Source organism: Nicotiana sylvestris, chromosome 11, assembly GCF_000393655.2.
Source record: "Nicotiana sylvestris chromosome 11, ASM39365v2, whole genome shotgun sequence".
Lineage (NCBI taxonomy): Eukaryota > Viridiplantae > Streptophyta > Magnoliopsida > Solanales > Solanaceae > Nicotiana > Nicotiana sylvestris.
In genome coordinates, this window is record NC_091067.1 from 57,772,975 (window position 1) to 57,796,315 (window position 23,341).

Here is a 23,341-nt window from a genome sequence, read left to right on the forward strand (position 1 = left end):
AAGGGAAACGGGTGCGACATGTCTTAGAGGAAGAAAGCATTACGTTTGATGATGTAGATGCGGATGGCGTATTATCTCCTTATAACGATGCACTGGTAATATCTCTACGTGTACATGATACTAATGTAAAACGAGTTTTGATTGATCCAGGTAGTTCCGTGAACATTATTCTGTTAAGAGTATTACGTGAGATGCAAGCCGAAGATAAATTAATACCAAAGGCGCATACTATATCTAGATTCGACAATTCTAGTGTCGTGACAAAAGGAGAGGTAATACTTACTACATTCGCAGAAGGAGTTGTCAAAGATACAAAGTTTCAAGTAGTAGATATGAAGATTGCTTACAATATGATCCTTGGGAGACCATGGATCCATGAGATGGATGATGTTCCGTCAACCTTGCATCAAGTTATTAAATCTCCATCACTATGGGGACCAACATACATCTAGGAACATCAACTCTGTAGCGGATTCAAGTACGAGAAACGAAGAAAAATAGCAATCACAGAATCCAGTTGAGGGTACCACAACACAAACCTCAACTAAACAAGGGTGAACAGATGTGGACTCAAGGCCAAATACCATTCAAGAACTAGAGGAAAACAAAAATATCAAGACAACAATTGAAGAACTGGAGGCTGTGGTGTTATTTGCACAATGGTCTGATAGGAAAGTCTACGTAGGGGCCAATCTAAGCCAGGACATGAAAGGTAAGTTAATTGAATTTTTGAAAACTAACGTGGATTGTTTTGCTTGGTCCCACTCTGATATGACAGGAATACCACCGTAGGTAATGACTCACAAATTAAATGAAAACCCATCGTATCCTCATGTCAAACAAAAGAAGAGAAAGCAAGGAACTTTCAAAAATCAGGTGATTCGAGATGAGGTTCAAAAATTACTAAATATTGGGTATATCCGTGAGGTAAAGTATCCTAATTGGTTAGTCAATACTGTTGTGGTACCGAAGAAGAATGGTAAGTGGCGAGTTTGTATAGATTACACAGACCTTAACAAAGCCTGTCCTAAAGATTCTTTTCCCCTACCGCATATAGATCAACTAATTGATGCTACTGCAAGACATGAATTATTAAGTTTTTTAGATGCGTATTCAGGATACAATCAGATCAAAATGGATCCTGTGGATGAAGAAAAAACTTCATTTACAACAGACAGAGGGACTTATTGTTATAAAGTAATGCCTTTTGTTTTTAAAAACGCTGGCTCAACATATCAAAGATTGGTGACCAAAATATTTCAAGAACATTTGGGACAAACCATGGAGTTTTATATAGATGACATGCTCATCAAAACTCAACATTCAGGGGATCATATATCACACCCGTTTGATGCATTTCAGATTTTGCAAAAATTTAATATGAAATTAAATCCTGAGAAGTGTGCATTCGGTGTTGCATCAGGTAAGTTTTTAGGTTTTCTTGTCTCTAACCTTGGTATTGAAGTGAATCCCACACAGATTAAGGCCATTGAGTAAATCCCTGACATACTTGCAAGTAAAAAAGAAGTGCAGAGGTTGACGGGAAGAATTGCAGCCTTGGGAAGATTCATTTCTAAATCATCAGAAAAGTGCTTTAAATTCTTTTTAGCTCGTAAAAAGCAAGATCATTTTGAATGGAATGAGGAATGTCAACAGGAACTCAAAAATTTGAAGACATACTTATCAAATCCGCCATTGCTCGCAAAACCAAAGGTTGAGGAAAGACTGCTCATCTACCTTGTTGTCTCAGAAGTAGCGGTAAGTGCTGTTTTAGTCTGTGAGGACCAAGGTAAACAATCTCCGATCTATTATGTCTGCAAATCTTTATTAGATGCAGAGACGTGGTATCCTCAATTAGAAAAACTTGCACTTGCATTAATCATGGCATCTAGAATATTAAGGCCTTATTTTCAATGTCATCATATTGTTGTAGTAACTGCTTATCCATTACGCAACATATTACACAAGCACGAGTTGCCAGGTAGGTTAGCCAAGTATGCTGTAGAATTAAGTGAATATGATATCACATACCAACCTAGAACCACGATTAAGTCTCAAGTGTTAGCAGATTTCGTGGCTGATTTTAGCCAAGGAATGCAATTGGAAGCAGAAAAAGAATTGCAAGTGTTCAACGGCTCTAATCCGGGAATTTGGACCTTATTCACTAATGGTTCTTCTAATGTGAAATGTGCAGGCTTGGGAATTGTTTCGGTACCACCTGCGGGTGAAACCATTCGACAAGCCATTAAATATCATTCTATAACTAACAATGAAGCAGAGCATGAAGCTGTAATTGCTAGTTTAGAACTGGCACGGGAACTCGGTATTAATCAAATTGTTCAAAATCGATTCGCAGCTAGTAGTTAACCAAATGCTGGGGACTTATACAGCCAGGGAAGCACGAATGCAACAATATTTAGAGAAGGTACGGGATCTGATCAGGCAATTCCAAACCTGGAAAGTTATGCAAATATCAAGAGATAAAAATGTTGAGGCGGACGCCCTAGCCAATCTCACATCTGCAGCAGATGTGGCAAGCAATGAAAATGCTTCCGTAATTCATTTGTTTCATTCAGTGCTCGATCCAGACAAAAATGAGGTAAATTTTAATGACTTAACCTGGGATTGGAGGAACGAGATTGTTGCTTTTTTGTAGTATGGAACCATCCCTGAAGATAAGAAAAAAGCTCACGCGCTTCAGAAAAAGGCTGCTCGATATTGTTTAAAGCAAGGCAATCGTTATCAAAAAATGTTCGGTGGACCCTTAGCAAGGTGCCTCGGGCCTTCACAGACGGAATATATAATGAGAGAGATACACGAGGGGCATTGTGGAAATTACGCCGGAGGAAGATCATTGGTAAGAACCATGATTAGGGCAGGTTATTACTGGCCTAAAATGGAAGAATAAGCGGAAAATTTTGTGGCTAAATGTGATAAATGCCAAAAGTACAATAATAACATGCATAGACCTGCGGAGTTGTTACATCCGGTCATTGCACCGTGGCCATTTATGAAATAGGGGATAAATATCGTGGGTCTGCTACCACAAGCAAAAGGACAGGTAAAGTTCTTGCTCGTACTCACTAACTATTTTACTAAATGGGTGGAGGCAGGAGAATTCAAACAGGTACGAGAAAAAGAAGTTAGAGATTTTATTTGATGGATTATTATATGCCGGTTCGGTGTGCCAAAGGAAATCGTGTGTGATAATGGCCCTCAATTTATAGGCGCACAAATTACAGAGTTTTTTCAAAGTTGGCAAATCAAGAGGGTTACATCCACACCTTATCATCCGGTGGGTAATGGACAAGCTGAGTCAACAAACAAAGTCGTTATCAACAATTTAAAGAAGCGTTTGGAGGAATCCAAGGGTAATTGGCCAGAATTGTTACCTGGTGTTTTATGGCATACCGCACAACAACAAAAACAAGTACGGGAGAAACACCATTTTTATTGGTTTATTGAGTTGAAGCTTTAATTCAAGTTGAGATAGGAGAGCCAAGTACAAGATTTACACAAGCGTCAGAAAAGTCTAATGACAAAGAAATGCGCATAAATCTTGATCTACTTGAAGGAAAAAGGGAAGCTGCACTGATAAGAATGGCAGCACAAAAGCAGATCATAGAACGATACTACAACTGAAAAGCACGCCTAAGATTCTTCAAAATTGGGGACTTCGTGCTCAAAAAGGTTTTTCAATCTATGAAGGTAGCTAATGCGGGGAAATTAAGTTCAACATGGGAAGGACCCTATAAGATTCATGATATTGCAGGTAAAGGAGCATACGAGCTGGAAACAATGGATGGCAAGATACTACCTTCACATTGGAATGTTGTTCACCTGAAGAGATACTATTTCTAAGGAATACCCGCGGTTAGGTATCCGTATTTTAAAATTTAATTTTTGAATTGTTCAATTTTACTAACGATTTTAGATGATAGACAAAAAGCTAGCCCATACTAAATGATGAGTCACGACCTGCAAGGCACGTGGAATAAATTAAACTTCCTGGTATAGGGTTACAATTATTCTGATAGAAATTCAAATGGGCTAAGCAGTCTTCATCTATAATCGCACCTCCGAGTCCTGTATGTTTTTCCTTTTCAGGTAAAGGACCAAATGAGAGGAACAATCAAGTGCTCGAGGCTTCATACTTCAACGCTCAAACACTTGGAGGACTATATAATATACACAGACATGTGTATAATGAAGGCAAAGAAGATTGAGAAATAATCAAAGATCAAGCCTGAAAAGTTCACTCAATGAATGAGTCAAGTACAGAGCAAAGTCATGAGCTAAGCCTAACGAAAGACCTTACCATAGCTAGGGTAAAGGAAATGTACTGAAATGGGTTATAAATAAAAACCTCGTGTTTATTTTTCTTTTTTAAATATGTTATAAGAAAAACAGTTACGAGAAAGTTATAGATGTAATTCAAATACATGTAAAGTGTTATTCAAAATTAGACAAAGTTCAAATAAAAACTTGTCAAAGTTATTTCAAGAAACATGTGTATTCCTGTTTCTTTTATCATATATTAACACCGTTATGATGTTGAGACGTCTTCTTCATTAAGTGTCGAATATAAAAGGGCCCTCTTTTATAAAATTCATGATTAATTTAAGTATTCATGAAGTTAACAGAAGCATTTTTTGAAGAGTAAAAATGCAAGTTATTCAGTAAGTCCTTAGAAATAAAGGCAAGAATAAACAAAACAAAAGTTCAAATAGTAACGAAAAACTTCTTAATATTAAAAAGCTTAGACTAAGTATGAACTTAGTCATAAACTGAAAATTGTTTATACATATTGCCCCATAAAAGGTCTGGGGACTTAAGTTTCCAAAACAAACCCTCAAATGAGACCAAGGGTTTTAACCACAATTTTCCAAAAAGAAAAAAAAAGAGACACAAAGGAATTCAAACAACTTAAACTTGTCACTGAGAAGATGAAGGAACTAAAGCAGGTACATCAACAGCAACGGGTTCAACTTGGCTTGAAGGAGTGGTGATACCCGTATCATCTTAAACATTTGCGGAAGATTCGGCCACGGGAGCAGGAAAATCTTGGTTCTGCTAAGTCTTCTCAATAGTTTCATTGATCTTAGCTAGCTCAGATTCCAAGTTAAAATTCTCTTGGCTAGCTTCAACAAGAGTATCACGGCGACAATTCAAAAATGCCCAACTCACTTCAATGACAGACTTATCTTCAAGGATCTCATAATCTCTTTCCCAGTCAGCGATTTCGTTCTTTAGCTTTCATTTTCAGCCAAGGTAGATTCATAAGAAGTTTGAAGAGAGACGTGGGAATTTTCTAAGGAACAAACCTTATCAGAAGAAACCCGGAGGTCTTCTTGGGCTTGAGTCAAATTTTGTACGAGTTCACCAGCATAGACTTCTTTTGCATCCAAGAGAGCCTTCAACTCTCTAATATCTTCACTTGCCTTGGAAAGCTGCTCGAAAAAAGAAGTTTCAAGACGAGCTTTTTCCTTGTCTACTTGACTGGAGGAAGCCTTTTCAACTGCCAATTCCGAAGTCAAAGCCCGCACCTGCTGCTCCAAGGTACTTTTATTTTCTTCTAAGTACTCCATGTCGATCCGAAGACTTTCATACTGTTCCTTCCAATTATATGCCTCCAATTAGTAATCACGCATTAACTGCTCTGAGAGGGTAACCCTTTTCATCATCTCCGTGCCGATGATATTAGCCTAAAAAGGGAAAAGGGAAGGAAATGAGAATCCCAAAGATAGAAAAATGACAAAGTAAAAGGAATAACTTTAAAGAAGCATGCACAATGTTATTCATCAAGGTCAAAGAACTATGGCTCTCTAGCTTGGCTCTCTCAACAGGACCAATTAAAGGCTTTAGCCACACATCTACTTGACCCAATTTCCTTAAAAGGTTGCCCTCAGCGGGGACTTCAATAATCACTTGACTCATAGCACCACTCCTACTTGAGGAGGCAACCTCAGCATGATGAGTAGGCGGAGGAGGAATTATCGAAGGAGGAGCAGTAGAAGTAGTAAAAACAGCCTGGGGAGCAACGGAAGCAGCCATAATCGGCGAAGTAGGAGTCACAGGCACGGGAGGAGAAAAAGAAGCCAAGGGAGCTTCATCAGAAACGGGACCTAAACTTTCACTACCAAACCCGCGGTCAAAAAGCTGCTCAACAGAATCATGAGCAGCAACGGGAGCATCATCAATATCATCAGGGATCACTACCAAGGCTTCAACAGATTCGGTAAGAGGAATAGAACAACGGGGGGATGCTTCTGCTTCATCATCGAAAATAATGCGTCTACGAGCCCGTGGCCTTGTTACCAAGGAACCCCCGTCTTCCTCTTCTTCGGAATCTTGGTCATCAACGGCTTTACTTTTCGATGAAGAGCCCAAAATTATTTCTTGAGCCCTTTCCAAAGAGATGCGAGAAGCCGCAACCGCCTCAGCAGTAACTCCTCGAATAGCAAATCCTGATAGAAAGAAGGATTGAGGTAAGTTCAGGAAAGAACAATATGTAAAATAAAATAAAAGATCTTACCATGAGTGTTTACTTTCCAACCAAAACGTTGGGAAAGGGTCTTCCAAGATCTACCATCTATTGGTGCAATACTCAACAGCTTTCCTACCCAATCACGGAAATTGGGAACATCTTCCACAACTCCCATGGTTGCTAGAAAAGAAAAGTAAAATTAGAAAAATCAACAAAATTGAAGAAAAAGGTACGAGAAAGTTAGAAGACTCACATGCAAAATTCCACTTCTCGGGGGAAGGGAACGTTCTCATCACCCACTAAATCAATAGTGGGGGCAGCAATAAACCTGGCATACCAGCCACGGTCTTTGTCATCTTCAAGGCTAATTAGAACTCTTTTGCTCCTAGCTACTAGTGTAAAAACACCATTGCGAAAGAGTCTAGGGGAGTAAAGATGAATTAGATGTGGGAAAGTAAAAGGCACACTGGCTATGTTGGTCATATGCCTCAAACAGGCAACAACCCTTCATATTATTGGGCCAATTTGACCTAAGCAAACATCAAAAAAACGACATAACTCGAGAATAACAGGATCGATAGCAGGTTTGAATCCTAATGTGAAAGGGTACGTATAGACAAAGGAAAATCCAGTTAAGTAAGAGGTAATTCTTTGATTCGGATTGAGAATAATGATAGGAAAATCATGACTCCAATGGCAGTCTCTACGGACTAAAGAAATCAAACCTTCAATGATTTGAGTGGGATAGATATCAACGCGATCTAAAGAAGATACTTGATTTCTAAGAGTTTCTCTGTCATTATAGAAAGATAGTTCTGCCGGAACTATCTCCTCTACTAGAAGTTCACGAGGAGGTTCAGAAGATTCCTTACCTCTAGAAGAAAATCTGTGTGAAAGAGAACCTCTAGTTCTAGAATAAGGGCCACAACTAGGCGAAGGAAGAGAAGAACCACGCAAGGATGAAGATCCTAAATTACGAAGCCTACCTCCCCTTCTACTCCTACTGCGGGCATTAGGGATGTTATCAACTATGGGGACCCTTCTAGGGTTAGAGTTTGATGAAGACATGATAGTATGAGGAAGAAACAAACAAAGATTCAAGAACTGAATATTTTGAGAACTTTGTGTGATAAAGACAAAGAAGAAAACTATGTTTATACTGTGAAACAACCGTCAAAGGAAAAGGTGCAATGATGGAAAAGTCATAATGAGAACTGACGCTTTGTGATCAGTGAAGCCGTGAAAAAGCCCTAAAAAGCGCTGCAATGTTGCAGAACCAGTAAAAGGGTGCCACGTGTGAAGAGCATTAAATGGAAGTGACAAATGAAGCGTTGATTCTGCTATAGCATTAATGGTGACAAAAATTCCCGTTTTAATGAATTTCACTTCCCAAATATTCAATTGATGAATAAATGGCAAGTGGGGGGACTATCTGTATTGGAAAAAATTGAGTTTACATATTAAAGTGATTGGAAGATGACGTGTCATGACACGTAGACTGGTCAAAGAATTATGATTGGCAAAGAGGCACGAGTTGCAACAGATACGAGCAGAGACATAAGAGGAGGCACGAGCGGATACTCAAAAGATTCAACGCCCGTACCTATTTAAGTCCAAGAATCAAGGAGAATGAATCTGACAGCACAAGAGAGTACAGATATAATATTTAATGAGCATTAAATACTAAAAAAAGTTAGAGAATCTGTATTAAAATACAATGATTATGTAACGTAGCATTTAATGTCTTTAATTGTCTATAATTGCCTTATTATGACAAAGGCAAAATGTATATTTCCAAGATAACTATAAAAGGGAAAGGTTGGGTCAATTGTAGGAGAAGAACTATTTGAATACATCGGTTTACTTTATCTCCTTCTAATTATCTTATTGCTAGCCAAATTACTTTCTCTTATACATTTTTTGATTATCAGTAACCCGAGTTCTTCTAAATTAAAGCTTTGACCGAATTCCACTTTTTGGTTAAACACAAGATTCGTAAATTCTTTGTCTATCTTCTTCTGACAAAGCAATAACTTTGATACCTCTTGTAACGAGGGACTCCGGATTGTCAGTCCTTTCTTCCGCTTGAGAGCTATCTGTTAACTCTATATCTTTATGGTTTAGGTTAGCATCAAACATCATCGGATTAGATGTTGTTAGCATGTCCTTGAAGGATAACTTAGTATCTAGGTTGGATTGTATGGAAATGTCATGATCAATATCAGGTGGTTTGGGTGGTTTTTGGCCTGGGGATTCATGATTCTGGAGTTTCGTTTGAGAGAGGAATTATGAAAGTAATTTCAGCCTCGTAGTCTTACAACATGCTCTGTTTATGATCTTAAAATTCCTTGTGTTCGGTAAGAAATGTTCTTTTATGATACAGCTTTTGCAGGCACGCAATATATTTTCTTATATTAATAAAAAAACATTTGCTTTTTTTTTTTTAAATATCGGATGTTCCCGAAGGGACATAAAAAATCATTTACTTAATTCTCTTAATATGTGATTAAACTATCAAAATCAATTGTACTAGCATACCGTTTCTCCGACGATTCAACAACAAAAAGAGGACTTTCTGGCCCCACACCACTTCCTTTAAGATCGAGCCATGGTGGGACCTACACATTGCGGGATTGCCCACTCACTTCTATCAACGTGCCCACAAAACCCACTAACGTGCTCGGTTCCTCAATTTACCCGTTCCACTTGCCAAAGCCTAGCGCGTGATATCCTTTCCCTTAATCTCGCGCGTAATCACTGAGGTCCATGTCAGACTCTTGCTCCAAGACATTCCTTCAAATTCCGTATCAAAGGTACAACCAGGATGCGTAATTGTACAACTTCTTAAGGCATATTCTCTTTTTTTCTTCTCACACGCACAGCACACAGTGGAAAGACAGTTATACTCCAAAATCTCGCCGTCGGCCCCCACTCCTTCTCTCTCCTTTCCCCGCCTAATTTGTGGCCGGCCGTTCGTAACGGTCATATTTCCGATCACTTTCTCTCTCTAAAACTCCCTGTTGGAGTCTTTCTCTATCTACTCATATACACATCCACTCAGTCTCACTATAATTTCATTTCTGCACATTTCCATATTTCTAGTTGTAGTCAATAAATTCAGCTTGAGTTTGGAGGATTAGGGTTTCTTTTGTGTCAAATTTTGTAGACGGAGATGTGAAGATTCTAGAATGGTGATTGCAGTGTCAATGAGTTGTCAGAATCCGAAAAGGCCGCCATTGCTTCGTTCTGAAGCTGAAAATGTGCCTCAAAGAAGACCGAAATCGAGAGAGGTTACATCTCGGTACCTATCGACATCATCTTCATCTTTTATCTCAACAACGTCATCTTCGAACACAAGTAGTTATTCATCATCGTCGGAGTCAATCGCATCACGGCGGAGTCAATCACCGATGGTTACTCGTCCCGTTGCAACGCCGGTTCAGAATTCCGGTTTGATTAAGCGGTCGCAGTCCGTGGACCGGAGACGGCCGACGACGCCTGTGACAAGGGAAATGCCTACTGCGGCAAAGATGTTATTGACCTCCACAAGGAGTTTATCGATTTCGTTTCAAGGTGAGTCGGTTTCATTTCCTGTTAGTAAGAAAAAACCTGCTCCTACCTGGAACAATTTGAGTAGTGCGAGGAGAGGTACGCCGGAGCGGAGAAAAGCTGGACCGGAGTTAGTTACGCCGGCGAATGATCGGGTATTGAGTGATCAACAACGGTGGCCGGGGAGATTAAAACCGGTGAATTCAAGTTTTCTGACTCGAAGCTTGAATTGTGGCAACGAAATACCGAAATTTGGATCCAGAAGTGTACTTAGGTCATTATCAAAATCAGTGATTGATGACAATCATGGAGTTAAAATTGCAGCTAAATTGAAACCACAATGTGGTAATGTGGTTAAGCTCAATGTGAATTCAGATAGTGAAAGTGTTTCATCAGGGAGTACTTCAGGGGTCTATGAAGGTGGTAATGTCGCTCAAGGGCGAGGCAGTTCCCCTGGTATAGTTGTGCCAGTGAAGTTTTGGCAAGAGACTAGTAGCAGGATCCGATGCAGGGCGGAACCTGGTTCACCAGTGTCCAAAAATAGTGGATTGAAAACAGCGGCTCCTTTGAAGCAAATGTCTAATAGGAGAAATTTGATTGATAGTCCCACACCATCACCTTGGGGTATGCCAGCTTCTAGAGGTTTTGTATCTCCTCTTCGAGGAGGGGAAAGACCAGCTTCACCAAGTACTGTGGTGGTGCTATCCTCAAATTCTCTATCAAGGGGTATGCAAAGTCCAACAAGAACAAGAAATGGTGTTACGGGTACTCCAGCTTCTAGAGGTTTCGTATCTCCTCTTCGAGGAGGGGCAAAGCCAGCTTCACTAGGTAAGGCAGTGGCACTATCCTCAAATTCTCTATCAAGGGGTATGCGAAGTCCGACAAGAACAAGAAATGGTGTTACGGATACTCCATCCACAAATTCTCTATCAAGCGGTACGCAAAGTCCTACAGGAATAAGAAATGGTGTAATGGCTACACCATCAAAAAATTCTCTATCAAGGGGTATGCCCAGTCCTACGAGAATAAGAAATGGTGTTACGCGTACAATACCTAATAATGCTTGCATTATGCCTTCAAGTTTGAGTTTTGCTGCCGATGCGAGAAGAGGAAAAGCTGGGGAGAATCGTATCAGTGATGCACATGAACTGAGGCTACTGAATAATCGGCAAATTCAATGGCGATTTGCCAATGCTAGAGCCGAAGCTGGTCTAACGTCACAGACAGAGACATCAGAGGTAATGGTTTTCTAGTATGCCACTGGTTCTCTAGATGTTGGTTAAAAACGGGTCTATTGTACAATTTTTTTATTCAATAGTTCACAAAGATACTGAATATGCAGCATCATCTTGGATTTTACTATTGGTTGCCAATCTTTGTATCGAGTATAAATGTGGAAAAGCTATAAATTCTTAAAACCCCAAACAAATAAACTCTCTGACTATGGTTCTCTGAATGGTGTACTGTGCTTGACTGGTTGGAAGAGTGAGGATTGGAGGAATGAAGTAAAAAAGAGTAATGGTTGTTTTTCTTGGTATGTTTGGAAGTAATGTTGAGAGGTATGCAACTCTTGTTGTGTTTCACTCTGTTTCTCTTTATACCTAACAATTTGAGGTTTACCAATGACTTTCTCTCCTTTACCATGACCCTCATTTTCATCGTACCAAACATAGAATGTGTAGCTTGAAGGTCTCGAAGGCATCCATATTTGCTGAACGACATTAATGTTAAACCAAGCTGTCAGAGACTGCTACTTATAGAGGTGTAAAAGTTTGTGATAGATAAAAGGATTAGTTTCTTCAGACATCTGGAAGTTCATGCGAATATGGGCCAGGATTGTATGTTAGGAACTCATTTTATGATTTTGACAGAAACAAACAGGAAGTTTAATGCACAGGCATATAGCGCATTTGAACCATAGTGCATGCTTAATTGCGTGAAGAAAAAGAAATATAGTAAAACTTTGGAGGGTTCACTGCACTGTGTAAGTCATCATGTTGATTGAGAAATCCTTCAATCTGGAGTGGTGAATTGTGGCCGCTTTATGCAGGAGAAGCATGAGAAGTGTCTTGAGCAAGACCTTTTCTTCTCAGTTTCATGCATTTGTTTTGTTCTTATGTTTTATTCTTTTTTCTAAGGGTAGAGATTTGGATTGTACTAGTCCAAATTTGGAGAGTGACTTCAACTAAAATTTTGTTTAGAGGAAGGATGTGCACAAGCTCCATAGAATCAAGCCTGTGAACTTAAGGTGCACTGATAGTAGAAAGATGGGAGCTCTGTTGAATTTTAGGATATGACCCGGGATAGAAGGATGTGGAGGCCGAGGATTAGGGTAGAAGGCTAGTATGTAGTAGAGAGTTCCCCGTTCTTTACTAGTAGTATTAGTAGCATTCTTGTATTTCCGTATTCTTTGATCTCTAGTATTTGCTTGTTGTTTTGTTCACTTTGTGTATCCTATTTCCCTGATTGTTACTATTTGATGCTACTTTTTCTTTTTCGGCTTCTCTTTTTCTCCACTTTTTCCTTATCGTCTTTTATCTCCCTCTTCTTTCTTTCTTCTTCCTCTTCTTCTTCTTCGTCCCTTCTCTTCCTTTCCACCTTTTCTTGAGCCGAAGGTCTATCGGAAACGGCCTCTCTACCTCTCCAAGTAGGGTAAGGTATGCGTACATACTATCCTCCCCAGACCCCACTTGTGGGATTTATACTGGGTATGATGTTATTGTTGTCTGCATTAGAAAAAACATTTTGTTTCTTGTCAGAGCTTGACAGCTGCTGAATATGTTCTGAAAGACTTTAACACGTATAGATGTTTTATGAGATTGGACGAGATATCTCTACTTCTTCCCCACTTATCTGTTTTCTCGATCTGGGTGCATTATATTAGGGTCTCTGTTCTTCAGTTTGTCTGATCTTTTGGCAAGCTCTATTCTTTTGATAAGCTCTATTCTTTCAGTCTAGTTGAAAATTCAAGTGCTTTTATTATTTGAGTAGAAATTGCATGAAATTTTGGTGCTTCTCATTTAATTATTTTGTACTAGAGGACCCTGTACAATGCATGGTTGGCCACTTCAAAATTACGGCATTCAGTTAAGTCCAAAAGAATCCAGCTGCAGTTGTTGCAACAAAATGTGAAGTTGTATTCCATCCTCAAAGGACAAGTAAGACTTGCTTCCTTTTTTTTCCAAACCAAGCTTTAGGAATCCGTTGACGTACATAAAATTTGCTCATATAACCACGTACCCATGAATTGCAACTGCTCGCAATGTAGATATTAGATGTGGGAATATGCATATGAATGTGAAAGGCATTTGAAGAAATAGAAACAAAGAAGAAACAAGATTAAAATTGATGATATCGTAATATTTCCTATTCCATTTTGTCCAAAAGCATTTTTACTATATTTGGTTGTCTATCTGTTGCTAACGCCAGTAGGTGAACTAAACCATTCACTATGGAAACATTTTTTTTTTCATGACCGCAGGTGCCAAGTTTGGAGAATTGGGATCTGACAGATGGAGATCACTCCAATTCCATGTCAGGAGCTATATGTGCTCTGGAATCAAGCACTATCCGTCTTCCTGTTGTTGCAGGGGCTGTGGTATATCTTTCCTTTTCATTCTAACTGAAATTATATTTTCTTATTGATGTTTTGAGTGCTCTTCATGTTAATTTTGCAGTTTTAGGCTGAGGGGATAATAATGTTCTTTGGTTGTAATATCAACAGGCAGATGTTCAAAATGTGAAAGATGCTATCTCTTCGGCCGTTGATGTGATGCAGGCAATGGCATCCTCCATTTGTTCTTCACTGTCAAAGGTGATCTCATTCTCTTGTCTAATAAATAAATGAAACTTATGGCTAGTGGACACTTATTTTTTCAAATGCCAGGAAAGGGAAATGTGTAAGTAGCTAATTTGACTATTGTATTAAAAGATGTCCAAATTGCTAAATTATTAAGCATCTTTTGTGTTTGAGGTTTGGTGAAGAAGCACCAATCAAATTGAGCCCATATAAGTTGCTGAATGAGCGATCCTTTTTTTTAGAGTGGGTGGGTCGGTGGGTGAGGGGAGGGCGGATAAGAGAGCTATCCTTATAGCAAAGTGCCAAAGTCAAGACCCTTTGACCACATTTATTCTTCTTCTTGTTAGCATATATACACGTGCAAGCAATGCATAAATACAGAACTATTTTTATCCTTATGTTGTGATTGATTCACTATGACCTGTGATTCACGTGTCAGGAAATCCAGCACAAAGAAAATATGGCGACCAAAATGGAAGATATCTGACTTATAACAGTTATGTTATACAGAAGGAAGTTGTCTCATAAGACCTATATCTCTCAAAATCTTTTCACTTAGCTAAGAGCATAGTAGAATGGAAGCAAAGGATCTTTATAGGAGATACCAACTAGTTCAGATTAAAGATGAAATACTTACATTACTTCAGATGTTTGCCCGAAATCTTTTTAGCCTAGTTAGAAACTTAAATGACAGTATAAGAATAAGTGGAACCTCTAATTTAAATAATTGATTTACCTTAAAAGACAAATTATTTATCAATATTACACTAAAATGAGCCTCAAAGCTTGAATAAACTATAGAGGTTTCATAATAGAGGACCCAACCTCAACTACTAGTATGGGATTGAGGCCTAGTTGATTGACTCACTCAGTGCAACACGGCCTACTTGATTGATTGATTAAATTAACAACAACAACAACATACTCAGTATAATTCCACAAGTGGGGTCCGGAGAATATTGATTAAATTAAAAGTTGCGCAAATCTAAACAACCAACCTTCACTTAGGCTTGTAAAATGTATTTACCACTCCGTGTTAGAGTTCTTTAGTATTCCTTTCGCTTGTAAACCTGTGATTGGAATACGCCATGCCTTTGGCAAGTTAATCTCATATATTTTTATTATCTTTTGCTGGTTGGTCTGGTCCAAACCTACCTCCCCAATTTATAATCTCCTTCACAACGTTTGCGAATATATGGTTCCATTTTCCTTCCTCATGGTATGGGCACCTCTCTTACTCCCCCGACCTATTCCATAAAACCAGCTTTCCTTGTTCAGTTGTCCCATAATATTTGGTCTTCTTCTATAGTTGATAATGTTTTTATGGAGAATTTTTAGTTTTTAGATAATTAATTTTTTCTCAAATACAACTTATTGAGGATTGGAATGAAAAAGGACACAAATGTAGCGAAATAGTATTTCTTTAAGACTGGAAAGGTCTTATCAAGTTCATAGTATTATGGAATATGAGTTCCCTTGGATTAAACAATCCTTTTGTAGGTTTACACCATGAATGATCAATCATTAGTGTGAGAACAGTTTGGAGAATATTTGGAGGAGTTGCCGTAATCACATATTTACACCATGGATGTGTCTTGAGTTTTTACTTGTTGACATAATTATGGATGGGCTAACTAATACAAGTTTGGTTGATGAAGCTTCCCTATTTAGCAGATGATTTTTTATTTATTTATAAAGACTTAGCAAGGGTTGTCTTATAAATGATGAACTAGCAAGGGAGTCAACAAAAAATTTGAACTTGCAGTAGCACTTAGGAGACTAGAAGTTTTAGGATAGGTAGAAGCAAAACAGAATATATGTACTTCAAGCTCAGGTTCTGAAGATTAGCTGGAATTCTGGTGTCTAAATACTGACAATTCAGATAGCTAAACTTAGTCTTCCAATTACACTACAAAAACAGGAGGTATTTGCGGCGGTTACTTCTTCATATAATGGCAGTTTCTAACCGCCGCAATGTGCATTTCTATGTATTAATGGCAGTTCGTGAAACCGCCGAAATCACGTTCGCCACAAAGATTATACGGCGCTTTTTTGGTAACCGCCATAATTCACAAGTTTATATAACGGCGGTTTTGGATGGCTGTTGAAACCGCCACAATGTACAAATTGTCTAGTCAATTGAAATGGCCTGTTTCGCATGTATAAAGCGTCAATATTATTTATATCTTCACTTATTTATTACTGTAACTTTTGCCTTTCAATGTCACACATGCAAGTTTATTACTTCTTTATGATATATTGACACAGATATAAAGGAAAAATCAAGTAAAATATTCATTATATTAAAAAGAATATTAAGTAGTGTAAAATTACAATACCAAATGTGTTAAAATCTCAAAGAACTACTACTTAATAAGGTTAAAGGAAAACTTAAGTCAATCCTAACAATAATGACTAATGGTTGCATTCATGATACGCATTGTTACTCCCGTTTGAACATCTTCAAGTGCCGTCCACTTCTTGAATCAAGTACCTGCAAGAAATACGTCTCTAAATAAGTATCATTTGCTGGGGAAATTTACACTTTTATCTTTTGCTCTTTTCTGCAGTAAGACTAGAATGAAAATGTCATCACTATCGCAATTAACATGAACTTTAAGGTGGTCAAGTAGAGAAATCTTATAAAACCTTTGCTTTAATAATGATCCAGCAGTCAATCCTCTTGTTATGCAGCGCAACTTCAGCTTTGCTATATGTTTTGAATGCCTTCAGTTCAAAAAGAACATTTCTCAAACGAAAGAAAAAGAAAAGGAAACAGCAGAATAAGAGAAAAATCAAAAATTGAAAGACATGAAGATATTATACAAGTGTTGGTGCAAAAATAATATGCACCTAAAGAAGATTATTAGATCAGCAAGTGATGAATCTTTGTGCAGTTGCCTAGCAAATACTAGGATAGCGCGAAACAACAATGAATAATTGTTTCAAACACCGCCACCCAATTTGTTGTTCTCCGTCCTTTCACCTTTTCCTTAAATACATTACCTCCTTACTTCACAAACTCACAAACACCGCAATCCACTGACTTCTCTTCTCGTCCATTTCCAATTTACCATCCCGCGTTTCGTCATTCTCACATTCCGTCAATGTGATATTTATTCTAGTCAATACTACTACTAACTATACTAACATGTTGAAGTTTTGCCAAAAGCAGAAGATCCATTGCCTGCGCTTGAAAGAAAAAGAAAAAGTTCTATCGAAAAAGAACAAGTGAAAAGTTTGATTACCACATAGGTTTTGAGTTACTGCAATCTTCAATAAAGCAAAGAAACTCAACGAATAATAAGAACGGCAAGCAAGAATAGAGATAGCAATGACTTGAGCTAGTTGAGAGAAAGGTAGGTACCTTATGATAATTGTCACACACTAAATAGTTTTGAGGAATTGAATAAATTCTCTTGCTGATTTGTTGAAGTTCTTCAGTCCCTGAACCATCATTCATATAGTTTAAGTTAGTGATTAATATACACTCTCAATAGGAAAAACATAAATTCCTTTTACAGTTTCTCCAAGGTCACCAAAGATCATTGGAAATTACAACCAGACCAGTCACACTCTAAAGCCAGGTGTACCTCACTTGATTTATTGCTAGCCAATATATATACCACTTCTTGCACATCCAAAATAGGTGTGCTTGTGTCAATGCACATTTTGGCAGAGTTTATCTTTTACATGAACTTTCAAAATCAGCATTAGAAAACTATTGATGTGATTATTTATAAGATATTATTCCACCAAAGACATCTTTTGCCTTCTATCAACTAAAAGATCCTACTGTACAAAAAAATAGAGATCTCTACTTCCTTCTACTAATTTTAATTTTATATCTAAATGGGGAAATGGGGAGAGTAAGCAAGGAGATCTAACAAGAAAAAAATAGGATTACCTCAACTATCCGAATTGTGTATGCCTCTGTATAACCTGTAGATAAGTAAACAAAATGAATGAAGTGGCCTTAAGACAAGGAGAAAGTAACACATCCTAGGAATACCAACTCACGGAAACGATCCAAATCAATGGAAGAAACACTAATTTTGGATATTTGGAAAAACAAAACTCCACCACTATGCATTTCAGAAGTTTTGACCTGTAAAGGCAGGATATTGATTTTTTTTATTATTTTTTTTTTTGATAACCGTGGTGTCCGGGCCAGCTTGCACGCACCTCGACTAATTCCACGGGATACCTGCCACCTCCCACCAGCAACAAGTACGAGGTAACTCTATCCACCAAGGCTTGGATAGATGGGAAGAAATCACCTAGTGTTTTTTGTCTCCGCTGGGATTTGAACCTGAGACCTCATAGTTCTCACCCACTTCATTGACCACTAAGCCACACCCTTGGGTGCAAAGGCATGATATTGATATCCAACAATGTCACCAAATCCTTTGCTTTTTTAGATATAGGAATACCACCTCCTGTTGAATATATAGTACCACATTAAACCCCTTTGTTTTGATAAACAATAGGCTCTCAAAATGCAAAACAGTAGATTATAATAGGTTTGTCATCCAATAACTATGTTGACAGAGCAAAGCAAACCAACAATAAAATCCTAGATCCACATCAATACATAATCAATACAGAGCAGAAAGGAGATAAAAATAGAGACGACCTGGCTGAGCTTTATTTGGAGTTAGGAGTTTGAATTGCTGAAAGCGTGACGGTGACGGAGTTTAGCAAACTCTATGGGAGCTTCATCGTAGACCACAGATTCGCCATTTCTTCCCAATCAAAGGTTCTACTGGCCTTGAATGTCACAGTGTTTGAAATAGAAGGCCTCAGCGAGAAGAGGAGTAGTAAAGGATAGAGTAGGAGAGGAGAGAAGAGAGAGTCGCCGGCTATGGCGATCTGATAAATCGCCGCAGGGGAGAGAAAAAAGGGTTTATTAGGAAAGTGAGTGTCCTAATTTGTGTGAGAGATACACTTTCTCCAAATAAACCAGAAAAGTATGAAAATTTTAAAATAAAAATAGCGTCGTTTTAAACCGCCATTTAATATGCTAAAACCGCCGCTTTATGGATGCATCATTGACGACTTAAAATTTGCCGTATTATAGTGCTATAATGGCAGTTTTTGATAACCGCCACTTTAATAACGCCATAATTGTTCCGTTTTTTTGTAGTGCAAGAGAATGCCATATAAATGAAGATGTCCCACAAAATTAAAATAGAATCGATGAAACATAGGAGTGGTACGAGAGTTCATGCAATATAAAGATATTTATTAAGACGAAAGACAAGTTCAATGGAACAATTGAATGTTAAATGTGAGCGAATATTGATCCTCTAAGAACCAACAAACTTAGAAGATGAATGTTTTCAAAATGCAGATGTTAAAGATGGATGAGCAGTCATACAAGATTAGTAAGGTTCGGAATTAAAACATGCAACAAATGCTGCAAATAGCACAGATAGAAGATAAAATGGGAAATAGTCGTCTGAGATGGTTTGATCATGTATTCTTATGTAGGCATCTGAATGAGTAGTTCGTAGGTGTGATAATATGATAACTGAAGGTTATAAATATACGAGGTAAACATTACTAACTTGGAGAAAATTCTCCCAAAAGTATCTTAATTATCTCTGGTTCAACTTAGATTTAGTCAATAACAGAACAAAATAGAAGTAAAATAATCCAATCTCTCGTAATATCTCAGTTTCGGCAATTTAATTTGTATGGTACGTTTGTCCCATCTTTTTAGGAAACTTCAAATCTTAGATTATGATGGTCCTTATTTCCTATTTTACATGCTTGGACAATGTGAGCATCATAAAGTGTTTCACTTGGGGTCTGATCATTTAGTTTGAAATGTGGAAAGCTCTTCTTTCATCAATCTTTCCTACACAACTGTAACTGCTCTGTGGTCTTCGTTAAAACTATACTTTTGCACAGAACTACTTTTTGTCCTCAAGTATAGGAGTCATCTCAATGTGCTTTCTATCAGTTAAATTATGTTGCTTTAAGAAATGATAAGATGTGTCAGACTTTATGGGATCAAACACAGCTTGCACATGGAGTGGTAGGAAAAACATTTGATTCTTCAAAAATTCTCAGATGGCTGTAAGGTTACCTGTGTAAGGCTGTAACAGGGTTTTGAGAATTATCATTTTCAAATGAAATTTGCTGGACGAGGTATCTATACTGGCTCTCCCTTTCAGTCAGTTCAGCAAACTTAAGAGCAAGACCCTTCTGGCTTTAGCTCATCTCATGTATGAGACGGACCAAAATGAGATGGAGACCAAAATGAAGTTATTTCCTGATACCCTCTGAAATCATTAGCAGTTCTTGCACCTCTTTATTTCTTACGGATTTGAATTGTAGTCTGCCTACTGCTCTCACATCATATTCAAAACTCCGTTAAACATCATTATTATACATGTGAACAGGTTGAGCAGGTGGATTTGTTGGTACATGAGCTTCAAAATGTAGCTGGGAGCGAACGTGCTTTGCTTGACCAATGTAGAGATCTCTTGTCATCACTGACAGCTGTACAGGTAACATGGAGCTCATTTCTTACCTTATTTGCGAAACGATCATTTTTATGTTGCCTTTTAATCTCATTCTTCTTGTCAATTATCTGTTCAGAACTGACAGAAGTTTGTAAAACAGGTGAAAGATTTTAGCCTGAGAACACATTTATTACAAATGAAACGCATGGTTTCTTGCTCTTCAACAGAAGTAAAAGATGATTAACTTCCTGATGGAAATGCAACTCTTCTTTATCCAAGCACAAGGCAAGTAAAGGTGATTAACATGTGTAGAAATTTGGTTTCTGTTGTAGCTAGAGTTACCTGCTTCAGGTTGGGGGAATGCTTTTCTGTAGATGCGTTCTGTGTGCATCTTTGGTAGGAAATTGCCCTTTTCGTGTTTCGTAGGAGCTTGTACTCGGGTTTATAGTATCTCAAACATGTGTAAATGTGTATATATGTCGTCTATGGTTAAAAGTCCTATGAACGAGTTCCATATGAAGTGAAAATTTGCAGAAACGCATTTCGAAACCCCTATGAAGTTCATCATAAAATTTGATAAATAACAAAATCTCGAGATAGTATATTACTACTTTATTTCCTACAGGGTGGCGAGAAATTGAGGTGCAAAACAATTGCGAGTGCAATCATCAAAACATTATGCAATGTACTCATTTTTGGATTCTCTAGAAGGTCCTTAGCAGCATACGACCAACACACCTATAGGAGGGGCTTTACTGTCTTTTCACCAAAATTGAAAGTCAATTCTCTTTTTTTATCTTTTCTTTTCTGTCTCTCCCTCATCAATGGTGACTCCGCCAACAGCAACAGACATAAAACTGGGAAATAGATTAAACATAAACAACTTCTCTTAAAACCATTTTGGGTGACGGAAATTTTTCTTTCGTTGTTTCTTTCTGTTTGTTTCCTCTACATTTATTTTAAGCAAATATAAAATTAGAAGATGTGAAGCTGATTGAGAGGTAGGGGTAAGATTTGTGTATACACTGCTCTCCGCAGACCCCACTTGTGTAATTTCACTGGATTTGTTGTTGGGTGAATTGATACTATGTTTTGAGGTATTCGAATCAGATTTAGAAACTGAAATGGGGGGTTTTTGAATAACATTTTGAGAATTCGAAGAAGCGGGAGAATAGAGCTTTAAAGGGCCTAAAAAGATTTTAATGAAAAACCAAATCCTCTGCCCAACTAGTAGTTATTGTGATTTGCATAGGAGTCAATGTTTTACCAGTTCCTTCCTTTATGCTTGGTTTTGCCATTGACGATGGAAAACAAGGAAGGAGCTGAGGGTAGAGAAGGCTTGGGTGTAGGTTTTTAGGTTCATAGTGAAATTTTGGTGAAAGGATAAAAAATAATAAGGGCGCTTTAGAGAATCCAAAAATGGGTGCATTATTAATATACTAGCAAGGCCTCTATATATATAGAGAGAGAGGGGATAAGGGAAGGGGATTACAAAGTTGGAATCAAACCCTCACCAGTCACCACCAAAATGAAAATTCAGGTAACCACCAAACTGGGCTAATAAGATTCCCAAGACAAATGTATTTTTGGTTGTTCTCTTTTTACGTTTTCTTAATTTTTCTGCGAAGGCACTATTGCTAAACTTATAGTTGTGATTGAATTATGGAAAAACTGAAAACTTTTAGTTTGACAATGATAATTGTTTACTCTTAAAATGAATAACAATTAAATTTATATGTGGTTTTAAAGATATGTGGATTGATTCAACACAAATAATCAAGAATGTTAGATAAATAAGTTAAGGACATAATGAATAATCAAACCAATCGTAACGATATGGCCTAGCTTGAACTTGGACTGAGAAATAATTTTTGCCCTCGATTGGGTCCTGGGCTCGAAGCCAGACAAGAAAAAGAACAAAACTAAAGTCAAGACTTTGCAGTAGCTAGAAAGCAGAGAAATAAGTTTGTATTGCCTTGATATGCATGTTACAATGTGTCCATTGAATAAATGCTTCCCCTTTATATAGTAGGAGAGTTACATCTCTAGTACAATTCTAAAAAAAGGTACAAATCCTCCTTTCTCGTCAATTACCAATATACTACCGACACTGGGCGAGATCCCTCGTAATATCCGGTTGGGTGTGGATATCATGGCTCTCTGTTAGTCGTGTGCAAGAGTTTATAGTGCTTTTGAGGTCTTGGAGCTCGTTCTAAGTTTGGGGAGCGTTATCTCGTCAGGCCCGGTAGCGAGTACCCCATTCCAGCCTCGATCCAAAGAGTTCTCAACTTCGGTCTTGATCTCATACATTCGTACTCTTTCTTAGTTGGACCAACCAGGAAGTCGGTGTGTGCGCTAACCCCGAGTTCACCCGTATACAGATAGTCCCCTCGTTTCTTAGAGAGTAGGTTCGTCGAAATGATGGGAAACGATAATGAATCCTGGTTCCTTCCTTCGTACGTTAAAACCGAGATAACGAATAATCCGAAACGCCCCATCAGTCACATCATTCTGACTTCAGACACGTGTCAATCATCGACTGGTCGTCTCCGAATAAGAATCATCGCGTATTGATTCTATTTCCTCCTATAAAAGCTTCGACCTTTTGTACTTTTATTTTTTGATCCTAGCTTTTACCTTCAAATTCTCTAGCGGCTTTCAACTCTTTCAAAGTATTTTGGAAAGAGTAACGACTTCAAATTTTAATACACGTTATTATTTTGGGGAAGGCCGTGAAATTCGCTAAACGGCCCGTCCCGAAATCTAAGTATTTTAATATATACAATTATCGAGGGCCCCGCAATCTAGGTGCTTTATTTGGTGAGGCTCATCTCGTTCATTATTTAAAGGGCAAACCTAAGAGCAACTATGATTCTCTACTTTATTTGTCTCTAAAATAAAAGAAAGAGTCCTAGTTAATTATGTATTGAATTATAATACGTTGAACTATGAATTGAATTCTTTCAGCCAAGTCCAAATAATGAATTTGCTTGTGCACGATTGCAGCAACCCAGCATTTCAGCCACCAGCGTT

The 23,341-nt window shown here is 38.0% G+C and overlaps 2 protein-coding genes and 1 long non-coding RNA gene across 5 annotated transcripts; 2 read left to right on the forward strand and 1 right to left on the reverse strand.

The window, feature by feature from the left end:
* The first annotated feature begins 795 nt into the window (after positions 1-795).
* Positions 796-2,908, forward strand: LOC138881071 (uncharacterized). Its single transcript, XM_070161271.1, has 5 exons — positions 796-979; positions 1,118-1,423; positions 1,832-2,289; positions 2,357-2,599; positions 2,657-2,908. Exons 1-5 carry the CDS (start codon positions 796-798, stop codon positions 2,906-2,908), a joined length of 1,443 nt encoding a protein of 480 aa, XP_070017372.1.
* A 6,168-nt stretch (positions 2,909-9,076) lies between these two features.
* On the forward strand, positions 9,077-20,880 carry LOC104214212 (QWRF motif-containing protein 2-like). Of its 2 annotated transcripts, XM_009763852.2 has the most exons (6): positions 9,085-11,274; positions 13,075-13,194; positions 13,518-13,634; positions 13,761-13,850; positions 20,246-20,353; positions 20,469-20,880. In XM_009763852.2, the coding sequence occupies exons 1-6, from the start codon at positions 9,676-9,678 to the stop codon at positions 20,550-20,552; spliced, it is 2,118 nt and encodes a 705-aa protein (XP_009762154.1). In that variant the 5' UTR covers positions 9,085-9,675; the 3' UTR covers positions 20,553-20,880. The 2 variants fall into 2 exon arrangements, with proteins under 2 accessions (XP_009762155.1, XP_009762154.1); XM_009763853.2 differs by lacking the exon at positions 13,075-13,194 and having other exon boundaries at positions 9,077-11,274.
* Positions 16,016-20,460, reverse strand: LOC104214211 (uncharacterized). Of its 2 annotated transcripts, XR_011403554.1 has the most exons (6): positions 18,472-20,460; positions 18,021-18,274; positions 17,743-17,777; positions 17,203-17,282; positions 16,485-16,562; positions 16,016-16,329 (listed from the first exon to the last, which is right to left on the reverse strand). It is a non-coding gene; the product is annotated as an uncharacterized lncRNA (long non-coding RNA). The 2 variants fall into 2 exon arrangements; XR_707853.2 differs by having other exon boundaries at positions 18,021-20,460.
* Positions 20,881-23,341: the final 2,461 nt, after the last annotated feature.